At 38.1% G+C, this 22,583-nt stretch overlaps 1 protein-coding gene across 2 annotated transcripts in view; it reads right to left on the bottom strand.

The window, feature by feature from the left end:
* DGKI (diacylglycerol kinase iota) overlaps window positions 1-22,583 on the bottom strand; it is a 402,033-nt gene that overhangs the window by 108,831 nt on the left and 270,619 nt on the right. Inside the window, exons 20-21 of one of the 2 annotated variants that reach the window (XM_036328568.1) lie at window positions 21,837-22,036; window positions 16,202-16,264 (exon numbers count right to left, since the gene is read on the bottom strand). In XM_036328568.1, coding sequence (XP_036184461.1) covers window positions 16,202-16,264; window positions 21,837-22,036 — 263 coding nt within the window. The remainder of the gene's footprint in view (window positions 1-16,201; window positions 16,265-21,836; window positions 22,037-22,583) is intronic. The other variant, XM_036328569.1, reaches the window with a different exon arrangement.

Below are 22,583 nucleotides of genomic sequence, written 5' to 3'. Positions count from 1 at the left end.
GTGTAAACAGTAGCTAAGGAAAGCAGCTCGACAAAGGGGCAGCTCAGATTCCAAGCCAGATGGCCTGGATTGGAAGGAAAGCTCTTCCACTTATTGGTTAATCAGGAAACTCTGTGCTTCAGTTTCCTCGTGGGTGAAGAGATAATAACACTATTCACCTCATAGGGATATTATAAGAATTGAATGTGCTTAGAAAACTGGCTGGCACATTGTAAGTGCTCAATAGACATTAGCTATTATCAGTATAATTATTATTCTGAAGATTCTGCTCTTAGATAAGGTTCTGCCTAATAAGCCACAGAATCTGCTAATATCAGGTATTGGAAGATGTTTAAGGCATATACAGGAACCTCCTAGACACTTGTGACAAGCGGTTGGGCTTCCTCTGGGTGAATACTGTCTAGCCTGGCTGGTGTCACAGTTCTTCTGGGTTTCCTCCTACCTAGTATTTTACAGGGAAATCGATAACATGAAAACAGACTAGTACATGGGGGAGAAAAAGCACACAGAGATGAAATGAAAGCCAAGTAATTCAGTCGTGTCCCTTTATGTCAAAATATATTAGCGTCCCATTAGTGGCTGACTGGAGTGGAAGATGACAAAGGTGTTCCGTGGAGTCCGGGGAACAGCATTGCTATTAGCTTTCTAAATTTAAATTTGCCAAGGAAGTTAGTAGAGCACAGAAGAGACTAATAACCTGGTTAAAAATACACTCGCCTCCCTGCCAACATCTACCGCAAGCTACTCCTATCCTGATTTAAGTAAGCTCTACATTAGGGGTTCCAATAGAACCTCTCAAGAGTCTCAAAGGGACTCAGCAATCTGTGAATTACCTTTGAAATTGGGCAGTGACCTTAACCTGTCACCATCTCACTCATTTTCTCTGAAGCATCGAGTTTGAGCTTGGGCAGAGTGGAAGTTCATGGCTCTGAACTTAACTTCCAACTCTCCCCCATGAGGACTTTCTCAAGAACCATAAGAACACCTCTCATTAAAGTCGTTCGTGTAGGCCTCCAAAATTTCCAGGCCACAACCCCCTGTCCACAGTATGCGTACCTCTTCCCCTGAGATGTTGGGGGCAGGGAGTGGAGTGCCATCAAGACAATCACCTGAACTCTTTATTTCCAATTTGAACTCTGCCAATGCTTAACATTATGAATGCTGATGTTACCTTCCCTAAACCATTTTCTGATCTAAATATTAAATTAATAATAATGTATTGATAGTTCTATTTTTAAAATTTTTAAGAAGTACAAATTGCCAGTCATAAAAACAATCATGGGAATGTAAAATACAGCATAGGGAATATAGCCAATAATATTGTAATAACTAAACATGGAGTCAGGTGGGTACTGGAAATATCAGGTTGATCACTTCACTAATTTAACATTGAATGTCAACAGTAAAATTTAAAAAAGAATTTTTAAAGCACTTATCGAGTTGCAAAGAAGCTGGAAAAAATAATGCACTGAGCACTGAATGAGAAGATACATGTAAGTAGTTAACCCATTCTTGGTAAGTAATAAGTGTTCAAAAATTATATATATATACACACACACACACATATATACATATATATACACACATATATATACATATATATTACTTTATATGTCTATATATTTACTTTTTATTGAATTTATTTGGGAGACATTAGTTAATAAAATTATATAGGTTTCAGGTGTACAATTCTATCACACACCACCTGTATATTGTATTGTATGTTCACCATTCAAGTCAAGTCTCCTTCCATCACCATTTATGCCCCCTATACCTAAAAATAATGTATTATTGTTGTATTACTATTATTAGCATCCTAAGACTTCTTCAATTTTCACAAGCCCCACTTTTTTTAATTCATTCGTGGATAATCACATCATAGCAGAAACTAGAATCTCCCCTCTAAACAGTAGTTAGTAGATCTCAAAACTCAGCAGGAGGAGAGCATGTTGACATGCGTGAGGAGACGAGATTCAAAGCTACGTAGCATCTGTGGTCTGTTAGATGAGAATAGAAATGGGGGCTGTGAATGTGAGCAAGATATTCTACTGGAAGATATTAAGAATATAAATCCTAATTCATGGTACAGAGGAGACCCTTAAAGTCATATAATTATTCTACATTTGTATCTTGTAAATATCCTATTTTTATTAACATTTTTTTTAAATATAATTTTATTGATTTTGGAGAGGAAGGGAGAGGGAGAGAGATAGAAACATCAATGATGAGAGAGAATCATTGATGGGCTGCCTCCTGCACACCCCACACTGGGGATCGAGCCTGTAACCCAGGCATGTGTCCTGACCAGGAATTGAACCATGACCTCCTGGTTCATAGGTCGATGCTCAACCACTGAGCAACCCAGGCTGGGCTTCATTAATATTTCTTAAATGGTTCAGTGTAAGACTTGCCACTTAAAACACTCACTGTGTAGATTCATCGGTTTTTATGATGAACTATAATTTAGCCAGGCATTTGTTACTCATATATAAAGGGTTTTCCTTTGCAAGGTAGAAAAGCATCACAACTCTGTCCACCTTTCTCCTTTGAGGCCTAATTTAATAATAATAGTAAGTTGCTATTATTTCTTTCCAGCAATATAAATGTGAGATTCTACCTGATCGTAACCTAGAAATAATAAAGTATGTTTCTATGAATTTTTAATATAATTCATTTGAACGGGCCCTTGTTTTATCAAAGGATTTTGATTAAACTATTAATTGCTAGTGTGAATTCATAGCAGGAAAGACCTAAAATAGAGGCGGTGATGTGCTGTTCACAATAACTGCTTTGCAACGGTTAAATGAATGGAATGCAAGAAAGTCACGGCCCGGAGGCTTTAGCACAGTTTGCCTTCCGAGTGCCCCTGTACTGCTCACTAGAAGCTTTCTCTTCGTGAGCCCCTGGAAAGCCCTGATTTGGCTGTTCATTTCTGTCCTTTGCCCACTGAGATCCGAAGCTATGTCCATGTTGGACTGTGGTCTCTCATTCCTTTGCATCTGATCTAGTGGGATCTACACAAATAAAAAGAAAGAGGAAAGAACATCCAAAGAGCAGATGTACCTTCCAGAATGGTATGTAAACCTTTCTTCGTTAAATAACAATGAAGCAGAAACATCTACCAAGGCACCCTTTCATCAGCTATCAAGCTGGGCCTTATTTAGAAATAATTATAACCAATGGCTTCCTTTAGCAACTTCCCAGAAATTGCTACCATCTACCCTGGAATGTTTTCTAACTGCTACTAACAATACATATCCAAAACACACGCTCAAGTGAGCCTCTTTACATTGAACAATAAAACCAAATTAGATTGAGACTTCTGAACAGAGACTTAAAATGGATTTTAGATACCTGCTGGGTTCAGACAAAACTAATAATTCCATTGCCTTCTGCCTAGAGTAGAGAACCATATCTCAGGAACCTGAAATAAGTTATAAAAGAGTTCTTGGATTTGGAACCAACGATAAAAACCAAAACCACATGAGCAGCAGTCAGTCATGAGTTCCCATTGCACAACATAGTATTCTAGAGAAAGTACCTTTAAAGGTTAATTCATTTTTGATAGAAGTTGAATCAGTTCTCAGCCTCTTCAGGATCCATTTATGAGATAGCTGATATGCCATAGCTTACAAATTATCTGAGACAGCTACCCCCTCCAGATCTCCAAGATAATGGAGTTAAAGCCATTAGAGGATTGGGAGAGATTTTAAATGTTATCTAATTCAATATTTGCCATTCCGTCTGATTCTATATTCCCCTATGATTGCATCTTCCAACAGCTGCCCAGTCTCTGCTTAATCCTCATCCAGGACTGAGGTACAGGATGGAGGTACCCTATGCTTTGTTTAACCTGCTCCAAGCTTTTTCAAATTCTTCCTAAAGAATCTCTCTCTCTCTCTCTCTCTCTCTCTCTCTCTCTCTCTCTCTCTCTCTCCCTCCCCCCAATAGCTTCTGTTTATTTGTCTTTCTTCTATTATTTGGGACAAAATTGGGTTTAAATCACTGAGATAATCAGCCACAGGCACTAATGGCAAAAGAATGTAAACTTTAAGCACCAGTACTATCACTGGTCAAAGAAACATTTGCAGACTTAATGGCTAATAGGTAAAAAAAAAATAGGCAATAAGTACGAGATAGAAAAAAAACGTGTATATCATTGGTAGAAACAAAACATAATTGTAAAATATTTGGAAGACTTTCAAATACACATGGAAATACACACTTTCATGTTTCCATAAAAATCTGTAATAAATACTTATTCTTCTGAAATTGAAATAAATGAATATGTAGTAGAGTGAAAGCAGTATGTGGCTGTTAGACACTATCTGCTCTGCTGGATATCATGGTCCCAGCATTTAAAGGAGAAGCAAAGTTGAAGAACCAGTAACGAGTTCACTTAGAAACATTGCAAAGCAACTAAACAGGCAGAGCAGTTTCAGGCCAATAGCCTTGATCGAGATTTCAAATTTTTTTTTTTTTAATTTTTAAAGATATCTTTTTATTGATTTCAGAGAGGAAAGGAGAGGGAGAAGGAGAGGGAGATAGAAGCATCAATGATGAGAGAGACTCATTGATTGGCTGCCTCCTTGCAGTACCCACACTGGGGATTGAGCCTGCAACCTGGCATGTGCCCTGACCAACTGGGAATTGAACTGTGACTTCCCAGTTCTTAGGTTGACACTCAACCACTGAGCCACGCCGGCTGGGCAAGATTTCAAATTATCTTGATCATTCATTTCTTTTGGGAGGCAGTGACTTCCAAAGCACTAGTTGATTCCATCATTCAATTTTGAGAGTTTTATGTAGAATCACCCCACATATACTTAACGTTATAAGTTCTGGGTACCAAATCTCAGATTTGTTTTTGTTAAGCCATTCTTGGACTCGCAAAGTGTCCTCTTCAGAAGACTATGTAGTCTATTCACGTTCTCCTTTCCTTTTGTTTGTGCGTATTAAACCTGCTTCTCAGTTCTCACTCATTCCTCCTTCACAGCCGCATTCCGCACTCTGGGCAACTCCCTGCTCCTGGAAACCCTTTTTTTTCTTGGATTTCAGTTCAAAACACTCTCCTGGATTCTCAACTAAATTTCCATCTGCTCCTTCTTTTTCTCCCCTGCAGTTCATCCTCCTCTAAGGATGACTATCTTTCAGCAGAAAAAGTCTGTTAGGATAGGAGTTTTGGACTTTAAATTCCCACTTACTCTTTCTTTATCCTCTTTTATGCTTAAAGAGTATTAACACTGGGCAAATATGATGATGAAAGGCAAAGAAAGTAAATACCACAGGAAATAAAGAAGGATGGAAATGAGAGGTAGAGGGAATATGAGTTTTTGTAGAATTCTGCAAATTCAAATTGCTGAGATGAAGAGCAGTGAATAACAGTTGGAATGGGGACAAGTAAAGAGCTCAAGCCCTGTCTCTCATCACACCGGGCCCAAACCATTGCCACTTTATGAACTAAAGCCATGTAATGGAGGTTTCCTGGTTATTGACAATGACTGAAGATGCCATCAGAAAACACTAACATGAGCTACTTTTAGAGCCATAAGCTGCAAAGGCATGGAGAGTTCTTTTGCTGTTCTGATTGTGGAGAGGAACATTAATCACTATCTCCAATGGAGTGAGGAGCCACTGGGCTTGAACCAATGAGACACCATAGAATAATGTCACTCCCGGTTCATCTGAATGGCTTCAGATTTTTACGTGCTCACAAAGAAAGACTTTCTTTTTATTTCAGGTTTCAATTTCCATATATCAAAGAGAAAGCCTTACATTTATTTGCTATTTACAATGCTAAAAGTCTTCACTAAGGTTTGCAATCAAAAGCTATTGTCATATTCTGTTCTTATTTGCAACTGATAAGGAAATTGACTTTCTTTGCTGCAAAGAAGGCTAAAATATGTGTTGGGATTTGCATAGTTTAAAAAGTGTCATTTCACAGAAGAAAAAATTGTGTGGCCATTCACATATATCAATAAAGATACTAAAATTAGGCTAAAATCTACTGGTATATTTGTTCATCTAGTAGCTCTAAACACTTTGATGAATCAAATTGCAGTATTTAAGCAGGCATCTAGGTATAATATTAAAAAGAAATTTTATAAAAACCAAGATTACATGTAATTTTAAAATATTTAAAATATTTCACCAATAAACCTTCAGAAAAATCAGAAATTCAGAATTTTTATAAGTAAAAATAAACAAAGCAGTAGCCCAAATGCATGAAGTAATAATGGAGTGAAAATAAATATGGCCATGTATTTAAGGTTGAGAAATGTTATAACTCCAATTAGTGTGAGAAAGGATTGATGTGTAAATGACAAGATGTGCTCCTATTGAAAAGCTACTGTGAGAATTGTACGGAAGTAGCGATGCATTCCTAGGAAACAGGCTCAGCAAGGAGAGAATTCCAGCGCTTTGTCTTATGTCAAGAAAATACAAAGTAAGTATTGGCCTGGCAATAAATGGCATTATATAAGAAACATTTCCCTAAATGGCTTTAGCTTTCTATACAAAACATCTTATAAAAGGACACCATACCTTCCTAAAATCTTGGTATTACAGAAAGAACACTTGCAAAGTCATTTCTTCTTAGAAGGCGATGGGCATTTTACCATATGTTTCAGCACATATTTTCCCATCCAGGTTGACAAAGGCTTGCCAAGGTCTGGAATATTCAGTGGTGCTACATTTGGCTCTGGAGAGAGACATGGCATCACACCTCTCCTACAACTCTGCTAGTCATCAACTTACAGCTGGTGGAAAGCCAAGCCCCCCACTTGTAGCACAGATGTGCTCCCAATAACCCATGTTTCCTTGTCAGAAATCCAAGGAGAATGAATCAGAAAGTCCTCTAAACCCAATTCCTCTTTCCAACTCAATTTAGCCAATTAGGTGGAAACTTTTCATCACCTTTCTCTAATTCCTGACCCAATGACTAACGGATTTTTTTTTATGAACCATTCTTCTGGTTGACGTGAGAACAGACAATAAAGACACATTGCTAGAACAGAACTTGTAAAAATCATATGACAATTCTACCATTACTCCAATTACTAACCAACAAAAATAACCTTGTAAAATTTGATAGTAAACTTAAGGAAAATGTTCCTTAAGATATACTTTTAGTGTTAGACTAAATTACTCAGATGGTGAAGAATAAACAAACATGACATAACAAACAAAAATATCAATTAAAAGGAAAATAATGAAAGAGGGGAAGAATGGTTTCTGTTAAGAATGTCATAATAGAACGTGAAATTTGGGGTACTTTTGCTTGTCCCATTTCTTTCTCTCATTTCACTCACCACGTTAAAGTAGCTCACCTCTTTACCAAAGGCAATATCCTAATATATTCATAAGCCAAGGATCTATCCTCAAGGAAAAATGTAATTATTTTACTTTGCCTGGGCAATAAAACATCATCAGAGCAAAAGAGTTATGTCCCAATTAAAGGGCAAAAATAACTTCTCTTGAGATCAGGAGAGTCTAAATGATTCAGAAAAGAAAATAATTAGTTATCCATAATACAGAGGTAAAAAGCTTTGGCATCTTTATTACATTTGTAATTCTCCCAATGCCACTTTTATTTTAGTCAAATATTTTAGCTACAACTTTGGAACTTGCTGAATTCATTTTTAGTATTTCATTTTCTGACACAAAAATGTGACAACTGGTTCTGGGGATTAATTAAGTCCAGCATCAACAAGTTTTTTTTTTTTCCATGCCTTTAAAAATGTACCCACTTTTTATTTCATAAAAGTGTTTCAGGGTATTATGACAGACCAAGAAAACTAAACTGTATTGCTATAATTAATGTGAAATTCTCCTACAAATGAAATGCACACTGCAATTTATGACCACGCCAGCAAAGCAATCCAAACTAAACACCCTCTTGGAATGCTGGAAACAAATGTCTACATTTGTTTGTTATTGATATATTTTTCTTACTCTATGGCAGAATATAGTATCGGTTATTATTGCAGTATTGGAGTAAAAAACAAAAACATTTATTTTTTTTCTCTCTGAATGCAGTAAATCCATTAATAACATTGTAGTTGTAATGTTGTTATAAAGATAAGAATGAGTACTTTTTAAAAGTATTTAGGTGTGTTGTTTTTTTTCTGGGTGGAGAGTCCCTTTGTAAATAAATCTTTTCTTCACAAAGACTAGCAAAATTATTCCTGTTCCTTTCCTTTTATAGCCTGTATTTTGACAGTTATTTTATTATAGTAACAGTTTTAGGAATTCAGATTCAGACAGAAATGTAAAGTTCATATTGCTCAACCACATTATTTTACAGAAGAATGAATTTGGGATCAGACAAGTCATCAACTTTATTGTACTCATATAATTAATACAGAGAATCTGCTATAAATAAAAGAACAATGTCCTTTAGCCTTTCTTATAAAATTTTTAAAAAGATTTTAAGGAATTAAACTATTAGTACAAGTAATATACACAAAGTTCAATCTCCATATAGTTGGTGGCAGGACAAGAACCTTAAAATTCAAATGTATCTATTAGGATGCTATTATGAGCTGGGTTGTATCCTGGAAAATTCATATGCTCAAGTCCTAACCCCCCAGTTCCCCAGAATATGACCATATTTGGAGACAAGGTCTTCAGAGGAATGAAGGTTACATGAGGTTTTATGGGTGGACCCTAATCTAATCTGACTGATGTCCTATAAGAAGAGGTTAGAACACAGACAAAGAGGGAAGAAAACATGAAGACACAGGAAGATGATGGCCATCAACAAGCCAAACAGAGAGGCCTCAAAAGAAATCGACCAACTAACACCGTTACCTCAGACCTCTAGCTCCCAGAAGTGTGAAGAGATAAATTTCTGTTGTTCAAGCTACTTAGGCTGTGGTACTTTATTGTGGCAGCCCTTGCAAATTCATACAGGTGCCTGCTAAAAAAGATGCACGAAGAGAACTAATGCATTTTGTTTTGGTCCTGTGACTATTGTTTATAAAAGATACATAATAGAAGAGTGGGTTGGAAAACTCTGGTGGCTTGATAACACTGTTCAGGATATTTAAACCTAATTTCAACTTCTTCTAAAAGTCAAGGTATATAGAATAATCCCAAAAAAATCACTGTTGTGTTATTGAACTAATGTTATTTCTAAGATCAGATTTTTAAATTTAAATTTTTAAAAAATTTATCTTGACTAACAAATGAACAAAAATTCATGAATGTATTTCCCTCCTGGGCCCAGCCCAATAGACCTGGTGCATAGCCTATACCAAACTGTCCGCTAACCCGGAAGCTGACTTGTGCCACAGCCTCCTATGCCTGCACCTCAAGCCAGCAGCACTGAGCAAATACTCACTTCACTTTTGAAGTGACCTTTCACTGTGCGAGAAGTGCTGACTCATAAGACTGGGTTTACACCTATGCACACATGACTAATCCACCTCTAAAAACACTTTTTAAAAGCAAAATGGATGTAATTTCAAATGTGGAGGGGGTCCCAAATGTATTATCCTTTACATAACTGCACCAGATTCTGCGACATGCTTACCTTTGCTAAGGGAAGAACACAGGTACCCCCGCATCCACTGAGGATGGGAGCTGGACCCTTCACAATGAGCCTCTTTCACAGACCAAATGCCCTGGCTAACAACCCTGAAAGACTCTTCAAGTGCTTTAGCAGTACTCGAATTTATTTTTAACTGGGGCTTGTCATTCTGGTACTTTTCTTATAATAACACTTGAACTGCAAACTTACCAAAGATTTACACAATTGAAACACTCAAAAGTGAATTCTAAATTATTATTCATCCCCACATTTTCTTACATAGGGGGAAGTTCACATAGTATGATTTGATTAAAATATGTAAATCACACACACACACAGGAAAATGACCAAAGGTTATGCTAACAGTAGAGTTCAGGGTCTTAAATGCTACCTTCAAAGCAGATGGCCCTGAGTGTGAAACTTAACTTTATGACTTTTACGATCTTAGGCATGTTTTCTAACATTTTTATTCTCAGTCTTCTCATCTATGGAATGGGAATATAACAACTGTTACTATATACTGTTATTAGGGCATTAAATCTGATCAGAAGTCAAGCTGGTGAGCATAATGCCAGGCACACATGATTGCTTCTCTGGTTAAATGGAACAAAGCCACTAGGGTTCTGCTTGGCGTAAGGTGAGACATTGGCTGTCGCATGGCAGTGCAGGGCCTGGGCCTCTCTGATCAGCATTAGGGGTAAAGGATGACATGTCATGCTCATGGCATGTCTTGCCTACTTGTGCCTTAGATCCGCTTGGGACTGATTTTCACAGAGTGTGGGGTCATGCCCTGATTTTAGCATAACAGAACCTCAAACAGCTGATAGATGTTTAAAATGCAGGGATTAGCTGCACTTTTTAAAGTATCTGAAAAACTGAAATGCAAAAAGGTTAATACATGGTCAATATTCCACAGACAAACACATGGCTCCCCCTAGATACACAAAACCAAAGGATGTGACACAGGAGCTGAGGGTAGGGCTACAGAATAAGGAGGAAGACACTCCAGTCAGAGACTTGATCCACTCCTGCTGCCCCCTTTAAGTCATAAAACAGACCCCTCTGGTGAGCTGAGAGGGAAGAGCACAGGCCAAGTGAGAACGCTCTTGGGGGACACGCACGGAGCCCAGCGAGGAAAACAACCACTGTCCATGCTGCAGCCTGGGCTCAAATTTGGAAATTGGTATGAGATAAAGCCCCAGTAGCTCCTACTTCTTTTCCTTTGGAATTTTCCATTTTATTTATCTGATTTATGGAACCAGCAGAGAGAAGCTGGCATGAAAAGAGAGGAAAGCATAACATTTTGGCCCAATTAAAGGTCAAGTGAAATCACTAGAAGATAACCCAGGAAAGGTGACAGTGAGAGAAAAGAGAAGAAAGAAGATGGGTGAAGCTTAGCCATTATCTCTGCTCAGAAGCTCACAGAGCACATAGCTTTGTTTATTGGAAATCCTGACGCTAACTCATGATCTGATTCTCAAATTGAGCAAGTGACTTTTTTTTTTTAAAGTTTCCTGGATTTAGCAACTCTCTCCTGTTCTTTTAAAAGTTATCAAATTTATGATTTGCTTTCTTTCCCTTTATAGATATAATTCATGTTCATTAAAATCAATCAGGAAATGTAGAAAGCCAATTAGAAATTATCTATAATCCTACCACTCAGATAACATTGAGGGCTACAGTCATAATAACAAAAGCATCAGCCATAAATATACCCCCAGCTTTTGAATGCTTAGGCCTTTTTGGTACCCTCATAATTGATCTTTGGGTCCAGAAACTATTACCCAAAACTTATAATCAATGAATCAGAATTTGGACATATTTCTGCCCCAGATAACAAGCTCTTCTGGAAGCTGAGCTGGCCCAGAAGTGCTCTTCATTCTGAGGTTCTTGTGAAGGCTGGTGTGTTAGCCACCAACAGCTTCATTCATTCCGAGGCAAATTATGTCTGATGGGTCCGCTTGGCTACTTTAGAAGTCAACATCATAGTTTACAAAGGCAATGTTTTGGCTACTCCCTGATAGAGTGTAGGATGTGCAAGCATTTTCTGGGGCTCCCTTTTCTGGTCCATAAGCCAGAAAACTAAGGATTTAGTTACCTCACTCTGCTGCATACTTCCTGCAACTGTGTTCATGCCAGGACCAGGCAGTACAGAGAGAAAGAGAGAAAGTAGCAGTGCTGGCTTATCCCTTTCTCTTAGGGTCACAGTTGCTCTTATTTAGAATGAAAGTCTTCCCTTATAATTTTAAGCACCTGGAGCCTTTGTCATTGCTGCTACCAGGGTAGGTCAATAGGCTAGAATAGAGTCCCAAAAGTTACATATATCCAAATATGTCCATATTCATACGTATCTATATCTATCTATCTATTACCAATTAATTTTTGATAAAAATGTAAAGGCAATCCAATAGAAAAAGATGGTCTTTTCAACAAATGGTGCTGGAACCACTAAACAATTTTAAATGCAAAAAGAATAATTAAAAACCTACAAGTAACCTAAACCTCACATTTTGTTTATTTATTTTTAAATATATTTTTATTGATTTCAGAGATGAAGGGAGAGGGATAGATGATAGATAGATAGATAGATAGATAGATAGATAGATAGATAGATAGATAGATGATAGATAAATGACGAGAGAGAATCATTGATTGGCCACCTCCTGCACGCCTCCTATTGGGGATCAAGCCTGCAACCCAGGCATGTGCCCTGACTGGGAATCGACCCCAGATCTCTTGGTTTATAGGTCAACACTCAACTACTGAGCTACGCTGGCAGGGCTAAACCTCACATTTTATACAAAAATTAACTCGAAGCAAGTCATCGATTTAAATGCAAAATGTAAAACGTTTGTTTCCAGAAGAAAACAAAGGAGGAAATATTCATGAGCTGGGATTAAACAAAGAGTTCTTGAATGTAACACCAAACATACCAGTGTGGCAAAACTGCCTGAGTGCTGGGGTATAAAAAAACGAGGGGTGGGGTAGGAGGTAGACAATTAAAAAAAGGGAGAATTTCCTGAATTTCTCTGAGCATTTAGAGTCCCTTTCTTTCCCTTAAGTAGGAGCCCACGGGCTCTCCTAGAGCTTCCTCTGTCTGCACCCACTGGCTGAGTTAGGCTTTGTGCTGCCTGGAGTCCACACCGGGGATTCTGGAGGAAAAACAAGAGCAGAGCTCACACCAGTTTGATGGTTTTTAAATTCTTATCTTCTCCAGTCTGCTGCTATCACTTGCTTTTCAGAGTTCTCAAACAGCTACTTTACGAATTCTATCCAGGTGTTTCCTTCTCATTCCACAGATATATATCAATTGATACTATGTGCCAAACACTCATGGAATACAAAAACATACCTCTTTAAAGAAAAAAATTAATAATTTTAACTTTGTCAAAAGTTGAAACTTTTGCTCTATATAAGATATTGTTAAGAGAATGAAAAGACAATAGATATACTGCAATAAAAATATTCACATTCACAAAGCATATACTTAACAAATGTCTCCAGAATAGAGGGTGGGGCAAAAGTAGTTGTACAGTATGGAAAATAATACAATCATTAATAAATAATAATACAAAAAAACTGTATTTCGTGTACTCACAACTGTATACCTACTTTTGCCCACCCTGTATATGATAAATTTTCAAAATTCAACAGGAAGAAAATGAAACAGCTCCCTAATTGGTGAGACTTGAACAGGTACTTCATCGAAGAGTACAAAATAGAACACAAATAATCACATGTAAAGACGCTCATTTTAGAATGATCAAATGATAAAAAAATTTTCAAATGCTGAAAAGTTTGAGTGTTAGCAGAGATGTGCAAAAACTGGAATTTGCATACATTTGTTGGTGGAATGGGACAATCACTCTGGAAAACAGTCAGTTTCTTATTAAGTTAAGCACACACTTACCGTATGATCCAGGAATCCCATTTCTAGGTGTTTAACCTAGGAAAATTAAAACTAATGTTTACACAAAACCCTTTCACCAATGTTTATGGAAGGCCTATCATAACTTCCCAGCACAGGAAATAACGCAGATGGAGATGTCCTTTCATGAGTAAATGGGTAAGTAAATGGAAACATTCATACAATGAAATGCTACTCAGCAGTAAGTATGAAAAAATGATTGATGTATGCAACAACTTTGATAAATCCCAAATACATTATCCCAAATATATAAAGAAGCCAGTTGTAAAGGGTTATGTATTAGATACATACTGGAGTCCTGACTTTCCTGAGGACCAAAGCAACATTAATGTGGATTGTTAAACATCGCTGAAAATAGCAAATAGCAGGGTGAAAGTGGGTCAAAGCTAAGTTACCATTGCCATAATATATAAAGACAGTACTCACTATTGTGCTTAGATTTTTCTCCATGTTCCTCGCTCTATTTGACAGTATTTTGCTATCTAATTTTAAAAGTTATACTCAAATTTAATAAAATTTTATTATATGATATTTCATCAGTTACACATAATATGTACTATTTAATATATCATATATAAATCTAAAATATTTTAGATTTAAAGTGGCCATACCTAGGTGTCTTGCCTGTTATACCCTTTCAAAACAAACAAAACAATTTACCTCACAATAGCATATATACTTGAAATAAGAAAAAAAGCGCCTCATTTAATTTACATACCACTAAGACTTAAACACAATACAAACGTAAAAAGTGATAGAAATATGGCACATATTACAAGCACTTCACTTGCTGATACTCTCAGTACTCTGAACTCTATAAATAATGCCACTGAAAGTAATGATCCCTGAGAGCCATTGCTTGGACTTGAGTTTTCTGAACAGGCCTTCTGTAGAACAGAGAATATACCCCAGCAATAACCTGCATTAAATTGGAAATTAAATGCTAACTTCTTATTGATTCTTTGATCACTCAATTTTAATGTCCATAAAGGTAGTGCTTTATTGTTCTTACCCCTAGATAGCAAGCACAAAACAGTCTCTGATGCAGAGCAAGTACAAAACAAATATTTTGAAATAAATATTTAATAAGTAAGTGTATATCTATACGACTAGGGTTGAAAATAAGATTATATCACTTTGGCATATACCTAGATGTTAGACATCGAACGGTTCAATTTAGACCTGTATTCTTTCATTCATTCATTCTACCAACCAACCATTATATTTGGTTTCAGAATACTTTGTGCTGAGATCTGTGATCAGAGCAGGGAACACAAAGATTCATAAGAAGATATGGTCAATGAGCTCAAAGTCTAGTGTGGGATACAAAGATATAGAGCTCATGTAATTGATACCAATTTACTAAACCTTTGAGAACTATGAGAACATCAATAGTGAATTCCTGTGAGGATGTAGCTAATTCTGACAGCCAGAATCAAGGACCAATTCTTTGAGAAGGCAATCATTCAACCAGGCCCTGAGAAATAGAAAGGATCATGATGGCCCTAACCAGTTTGGCTCAGTGGATAGAGCGTCGGCCTGCGGACTTAAGGGTCCCAGGTTCGATTCCAGTCGGGGGCATGTACCTTGGTTGTGGGCACATTCCCAGTAGGGAGTGTGCAGGAGGCAGCTGATTGATGTTTCTCTCTCATCGATGTTTCTAACTCTCTATCCCTCTCCCTTCCTCTCTGTAAAAAAAAAAGTCAATAAAATATATTTTTTTAAAAAAGAAAGAAGAAAGAAAGAAAGAAAGAAAGAAAGAAAGAAAGAAAGAAAGGAAAGAAGGAAAGAAGGGAGAAAGAAAGGCTCATGATGGATGAAAGGCGGCAGATTATACATTGTTAAGAGTATGAACTCCGAAGTAAGACGGCCTGAGTTTGCATCCCAGTCTGCCATTCCTTAGCTGTGTGACCCTAGGCAAGTACTTAACCTCCCTGTGCATCAGGCTTCTCGTGAACCACAGGAAGATAATACCACATAAGACATAGGGTGTTGGGGAAGGACATTAGCATAATATATGTAAAGCACCACCTGTACCAGGACCCGAAACATAACAAAAGCTAACTAAGTGAATGGGAGATGGAGACAAGAAAGAAGAGCAAGACAGAGGCAACCACATAAAGTCCCAAAGTGGAGTGCTAAAACACATATTTTCTTTTTGTCTGTTTTCACCAGAAAAAAAAATGAAAGCATAAAGTATGTTAAGTACAAATTACTGTGTATAAACTGGGTTTTGCTAACTCAATGAAAGCTTTAGGGCATTGCTCCTTTATTACAACCATGGATCTTTATCCCAGAAAAATGCACAGATGCAGATGACCATACCCAGAACCCCATGCATAATTGTAGGGGTCTGTCCACAAATCAAGGTCAGCAGGCACTTTTTCAACATCCTCCCTGAGGATTAGAAATTAGATCAGAGTAATGGTCTAATGGTATGACCAACTTTCCATAAAAACCAATGCTTAGTATGGAATTATATACAGCCCTATGCAAACAGGGGCCCTAACGTATCTAATAAAAAATTAAACTGTGAACTCATAGAGGAATGAGACAAGTAGAACACAATGAACTTCGCAGCTCCATCTCAAAGCAGAGAAGGGGTAAAGAAGGCAATCGCGGTTAGGCGGTTCTTTGTCTGAGAAGCAGACCTGTGGAGGAAAAGGGCGCAGGTCGTCTAACCCTGAGGAGGAGATGAGGGCGAGAGACAAAATGTAAAAACTGACCGGCTTTGTACTCACATGGTGAAGGAGCCAGGGGGGGCAGACACTCTCCGCAGATCCGCAGCTTGCACCTGATGGAGACTAGAGGCAGCAGGGAATGAGCAGCGAAGACAGTCAGCACAACAGCGTGGACAGACAGGGAACAAGCCCGGAGAGAGAAAGAGAGACACACAAAATTTAAACAGAAATTAAACAAGCGCGTCACCAAACCGTGAATGCAAAGGAAAAATCAAGCCAGCCACGGAAATAATCCAAAAAGCCGGTGGTAGCAACGAAGCCAACAGGACACATGGCGGAGGCTGGCTCTAGGCAAACCACAGACTGGAGCGCAGGGCAGAGCGCAGGGCAGAGCGCAGGGCAGATGTGGAGAGCACTGACGCTGGGCAGAGATGCGGGGCAGGAGGGATCATTGTGTTCCTCTCTTTCCCTAGGTCATTCAGGACATCCAAGGAGAGGAAGCACCACGCACACAGAGACACACACACACACACACACACTCACACACACAAGGGCAGGCTGGCATCATCAACTTATCTCTGAGGAGAGTGAAGGTATATTTCACCCCTTAACATAGTCCTTATAATTCCAGGGCTTTGCAGAAATAGTCGTGTCAAAAGACCACCATGTTGAAAAGACTGACTCAACTTTAACTTCCTTCACGTAAACACCAAAGCTTTTTAAGAACTCTATAAGTGATACCCCCAAAGCCTAAATTAACCACAGCAAAGCCGTAATTCCACTCATATGGTAGAAGATTGAAACCATAGACGACATCTCTCTTTTGTCCCTTCTTAGATTAAGTGGTTATTAGAAAAGACAAATGTAGAATTCAAAAAACTAAAACCCAAATTTCCTATCACTTTTACCTAATTACACTCTCAGTCGATTTGAACAATTTCACTATAGTTGCAATTGACTTAGCTCCCCAGATCCATCTTTTCTGCTGGATGTGTAAAGTCTCATGTACACTAACCCATGAAGTCACTCCCTGTGATTCCACAAGGACTATCCTTTATAATCAATAATATTTCTCAGCAGACGGGCTGACTAGTTCAAAGCTGGCAACTAGAAATCTTGTCCTTAGACAATGCAATCACCCTTAACAATGTATTTTTAATAACTACTGAACTCAGGGTAACAGCTAGCTTAAGACCTCCCTAAACACTGAGTAATGTTAAATTTCTGATCTTTTTCTTTAAAAAAAATTTTTTTATTGATTTTCTTTTTAGAGAGAGAAAGGGATAGGAAGAGAGAAAGTAACATCGATGTGAGGGCGAAACATTGATCGGCTGCCTCCTATATGTCCCCTAACAGGGATCACCCGAAACCCAGGCATGTGCCCTGACCGGGAATCAAACCAGCAACCTTTCAGTGCATGGGACAATGCCCAACTAACAGAGCCATACCAGCCTGAGCAAATTTCTGATCTTTTTCTAACGTGCCTTTCAAAGAGGGAGCATAATGTGACTAACACATTACTAGTACATGAATATGAACCTACATAAATCTCCTCTATTACTTTTTTGTGGGAAGCTATTCGCTAGAGTTCATATTTCGAATAGATTCATAACCACAATAAAATAAGATATATTCCTGTACCAATGGAGGGAGGACTATTGAACACAAATTGGGACTAGTCTTTTAGTTTGTGTATAATAACAACAAAAGTGAATTATAAGCCAAGACGTTTTTTAAAATTATTTTTCCCTTTTTGCATATGTGAGGCTGTACTGGCATTATGAAGAACTCCTATTTAACTGTTTCTCATGGGACTTCCTCCAGTTATGCATGTGAATCAGATCTAAAAATTCTTCCAGTTATTATAAAATATGATCAAGACATTTCCTACATCATTTTTATATTCATGAGAGCTTAGATTTGTTATTTTAGAAATAATTTTAAAGAAACATATCATATCTGTACCATGTGTGAGCCACTTATTCATCATGTAACCACGAGTCTCAGGCACACTGACAGGTACCAGGACCCTAAAAGGAAAACCCCAGGGTTTCCCCACAGAGTAGGGAAGAGAGACAAGTAAACCAATGGTTACACGATTTTTCATAAATGGTATAAGCAAGAGCACTATAGGAGCACTGAGTAGTGTATTTAATGTCTAGAAGTAGATAGAGAAGAGTTATTAGGGAAAGTGATATATCAATGCAGTCTTGAACTTGAGTGAGAATCAGCAGATGAAAGGAGGTGAGGACAACAGAAGTGAAAAGATATGATGATTCACAAGACAGGCTGCTGCTCTAGGACCAGCAATTATCTCTGCAGCATAGGGATATAAGGATGAAGAAGGCAAGGATCATAAAGTCTGTAAAGCAAAGCATATGGGCTTTACATTTTTAGAAAGTTCATTCCAACTAGTCTATTGGAAAAGGCATTATGTGAAGGGCAGCAACACTGGAAATAAGGAAATGAATTATGAGCATATTTTAGGAGTGCCACTGAGAGGTAACTAGCAGAGAAAATGGTTAGAATGTGTGAGAGTTAAAAGATGTGGGAATTAGATAGAAGGTAGATTTCAAAGAAGGCACTGGAGGTGTAAAAGTGAAGGGGACTGAGAGGACTCTAGGGACCAGGGTCATGGTGAATGAGTGGATGGTGGTTCCATTCACACACATGTGAATGAAAAGGCTCATTGGGTGATGAGGAGAACAGACTTAATGAATCTATTAATAGTAGTCCATGTAGTCTGATGATGTTATGAGATATCCAATTAAAAATGTCAACTCAAATATTTAGTGATGAGTCTTCAGTTTTTAGAAGAAACCCTTGTTGAAGATGCAGATCTGAGACTCATAAGCTCATCAGTCATAGATGAAACGTGGGGTGCTGATGAGCTCTCCCAGAGAAAGGGCAAATCCCTGCGGAGCACTGGCATTCAAGCTAAAGAGGGAGCCAGTTGTTTAGGGGAACCACAACACTTAAAACTCAAATACTCACAGTTCGCATGCTATGTGAATGAAGGATACTTTCTTAAGATAAAGGAGAGCCTCTTCTGACTGAGAACTCCCATCTCCTCAACACACAGAGGTTTTTCTGACTAAAATTCTTAAGACAGTTTAGACCAGGCAAATGAAACAGAAGAAACATATAGTCTTAGCAAAAAAGAAAGAAAGAAAGAAAGAAAGAAAGAAAGAAAGAAAGAAAGAAAGAAAGAAAGAGAAAACATGAAGGAAGGAAATGAAGATATATCTTTCAATGATCTCTCTCTGACTTGGCTGCAATAGTAAGCTTTATACAACCATGGCTGGAAGAGAGAAAACATTTTAAAAGGTCTTAACAGGCAGGCTGCCCTTAAACTGAAAATTCCATTTATAAATCTAGTAGAAGTTAGATTTTAAAACAATGATTTCTAGAGAAATAGAAAAAAAGCAATCTAATATCAGAGGGTGAATAAGATCAGTGGGTAAGAGAAATTAAGGTCTAGTGAAAAAGTGTTATATGGTAACTGAGTGTTTTGTTTTCCTTTGAAACGTGCTACCTATATTGATTTTGTAAAAATATAGTGTTGAATGATTTTTATCATAAGTAGTAATAAAGATCTTTCTTATTTTTGAATATTTATTTGTGTTCTCTTTAAAAATCAAAAGCATACTATTAATGCCATTTTGCATGAGTCTTTCATATGACCCAAGGCTGCTTTAATGGAGCCACCACTGCCCCCTGGTGGAAAGTAACTATTTTTGAGTTGAGATGGCTTATTGAACGCCTACCTATCTGTGTTGCTAAATCTATGAAATCACAAAATCTGTCATGTGTGTCATGAGTACAACGCCCCCCCAACCTACTTATATTTGTTTTTATATGTGAAAAAAGCCTACGTGGATTCATAACAATACAATTACTAAGTAGATACAGATTCTTTCTCAAAGGCAAGAGGTGTTTAAAACTAAATATAGTACAGCGGGGCCTTGACTTACGAGTGTCCCGACTAAAGAGTTTTTTGAGATACCAGCTGTCTTTCGGCCGATTTTTTGCATTGAGTTGATAGAGTAATTTGAGTTAACGAGCTCCTTAACGAGCTTGGTCTCAGAACGAATTAAACTTGTAAGTCAAGGCCCCACTGTTCCTGAAAACAATGTCATGTCTAATAAGATTATTAAATAGATAAGTTCCAGACATGAGAATTGGAGTTCCTTGCCTATAAACACTAAGAACATTTAGCTGTATTATGTGTTTTTAACAAGCTACCTACACGGGACCCCAAACAGCCTGAGCTACTCAGAGATGGCTTTTCACTACCAGTTCAGAGACTTTGACCAAACCAATGATTCATGGCTTAACTCTAAGGTTTCTAGAGAGAATGTGGCCAACCATATATCGTTGCTGACATCTTACTTTTTAAAATTTAAACTCAGCTATTGCATAGCCAACCTAATAGAAGGTAAAGATATCAGGAATAAGCTAGGAGCTTCACTAGCTGCAAAATGTAAATAAAACAAGAGATATAGCTAAATGAGACCCTAGATAATGACCTAAGAGGAGTTCTGGGGAAGCCCAGAGTGATTCGGGGAAGGAGGAAGCAGAGCAGAGAGGATATATTACCCCAAGTTTAGAATTCGAAGCAGACACCCAAAATGACCACCCAAAATGAAGAGCCCTGTCTAATGCTGTTCCTCAATGTATACTCTCTCAGAGCGGTGGTCAAGTGTCAGCAGTGACCTTGGCACCCATGTCATTGGCTTATTCTAGGCACTTCTGTAGATTGTCATATCAACTCAATAAATACATGGCAGAGCATGTTCTTGCTTCACAGGCACTAGAGGAAGCCAGCCATTCAGTACAAATAGTTAACCATGCATCACAGGCCACAAGCAGGAAGAGCACCTTGGAGGGTCCCTCACTGTGACAGAAGAATGACCCAAAGGTGAGCCCTGAAATGGCCTTGAGTCAGGGTGGTCATATGGGCATGCTATATAGAAGATACTCAAAAAATGCTCCAAATTCCCATCTTTTTCCATCTCCTTCACCAACCCCAGATACACATTTCAATAAAAATTAGATTAAGGGATGCTAAAAAAAATGAATATCTAGTCATTACCACCTTATCCGAAATCAGTTTATCCAAACACCAAGGAAAGGGTCAAGGACAGGATACACTTTGTTTAAGCATTGCATCATGGGTCAGATTAAATCTAAACAAAAGAATGCCACCTAGAATGGCAAACTGAGCTGAAGCAACGGAGTGCACAGGACCCCAAAAAGGCAGGAGACAGGTGAGCCAAAATCCAGCTCTGCCAACCTCCTGCTGTTGGCAAAACCAGTACTCTCCAAGTGACCTGATTAAAGAGGCAGACAGCCTGACTTCCTAAAACGAAATACAAAAGAACGCATTTATTTGGATGCATTTTATGGCCCCTGATTCTTAATGCGTTTCTGATGATCCCAGGAAACATATACTCAGGTGGTCAGTGGAGAAGCATCGTCAATCTAGCATGTGATACTGTAATGAATTCTAAAAGAAGAATGTGGTCACTGTGTAATAAACATGAAGAAAAAACATGAGAGAGACTAAGGAACTGAGGAGTCTCCTGGACTTTTGCTCCTTTCTCAACACAGTGAGGCCCCAACCATGCACATGCTCTGCGTCGTCCTCTCCACACTCTTTGTGTTCAGGAAGGTAGGGAAGGGGCGGACTCACTCATTGAGTAAAGGCATGGACGTTCTCCTCTTGCTCTTCTGCACCATGTTGGCCTGATTCCTCAAGGAGATCCGAATCATAGCGGGGGCCAGCCTGCAGGGCTCCCCATCCACTTGCATGGGGATGGATTTGTACGTCAGCAGCATGACCTCCCGGCACTGGTGCAGCCTTTCCCCGTGGCCCCCGACTTGCAGGGCAGCCTGTGAAAACAAGAGTCAAAAGGAAGCTAGGAGTTCGTTCTTAAAGTTACTCAGCAAAGCTAGGAACCCCAAGTCCACTATATAGAAGCAAATACCTTTGATAAAGATATGGAAAAGTTTTAGCCAGCAGTAAAACAGGAAGCCCTGGATAAATCATCAATACAAGTAAACTAAGATTTCTAAACTTTTAATGAGCTTCACCATAAATTCTCATTGATAGCCGCTTTTCACTTTTATGTACTTTTCAGCCTTAATGTAATCATGATAGTTTAACACAACAGTTGGCCTGTTCATTATCTATGCATATTGAATAAGCAATTTGAGTAGAACAAAGAGAACATAAAAGAGATAAAGCACATAGTTTAAGAGAGCTTCTAACCTACAGTTGACCCTTGAGCAGAATGGATTTGAACTGTGTGAGTCCACTTGCATGCTCATTTTTAAATAAATATATTGAAAAAAAATTTGAAAGATTTTCTTACTACTGTGAAGAAATTGTATCAATTATGTTAGGCTACCATAAAACAATGAAATTGCTGCTTTTCTT

The sequence above is a fragment of the Myotis myotis genome, unplaced genomic scaffold (genome assembly GCF_014108235.1).
Source record: "Myotis myotis isolate mMyoMyo1 unplaced genomic scaffold, mMyoMyo1.p scaffold_m19_p_11, whole genome shotgun sequence".
In the NCBI taxonomy this organism is placed as follows: domain Eukaryota; kingdom Metazoa; phylum Chordata; class Mammalia; order Chiroptera; family Vespertilionidae; genus Myotis; species Myotis myotis.
This window is presented reverse-complemented; position numbering and strand designations above follow the sequence as displayed.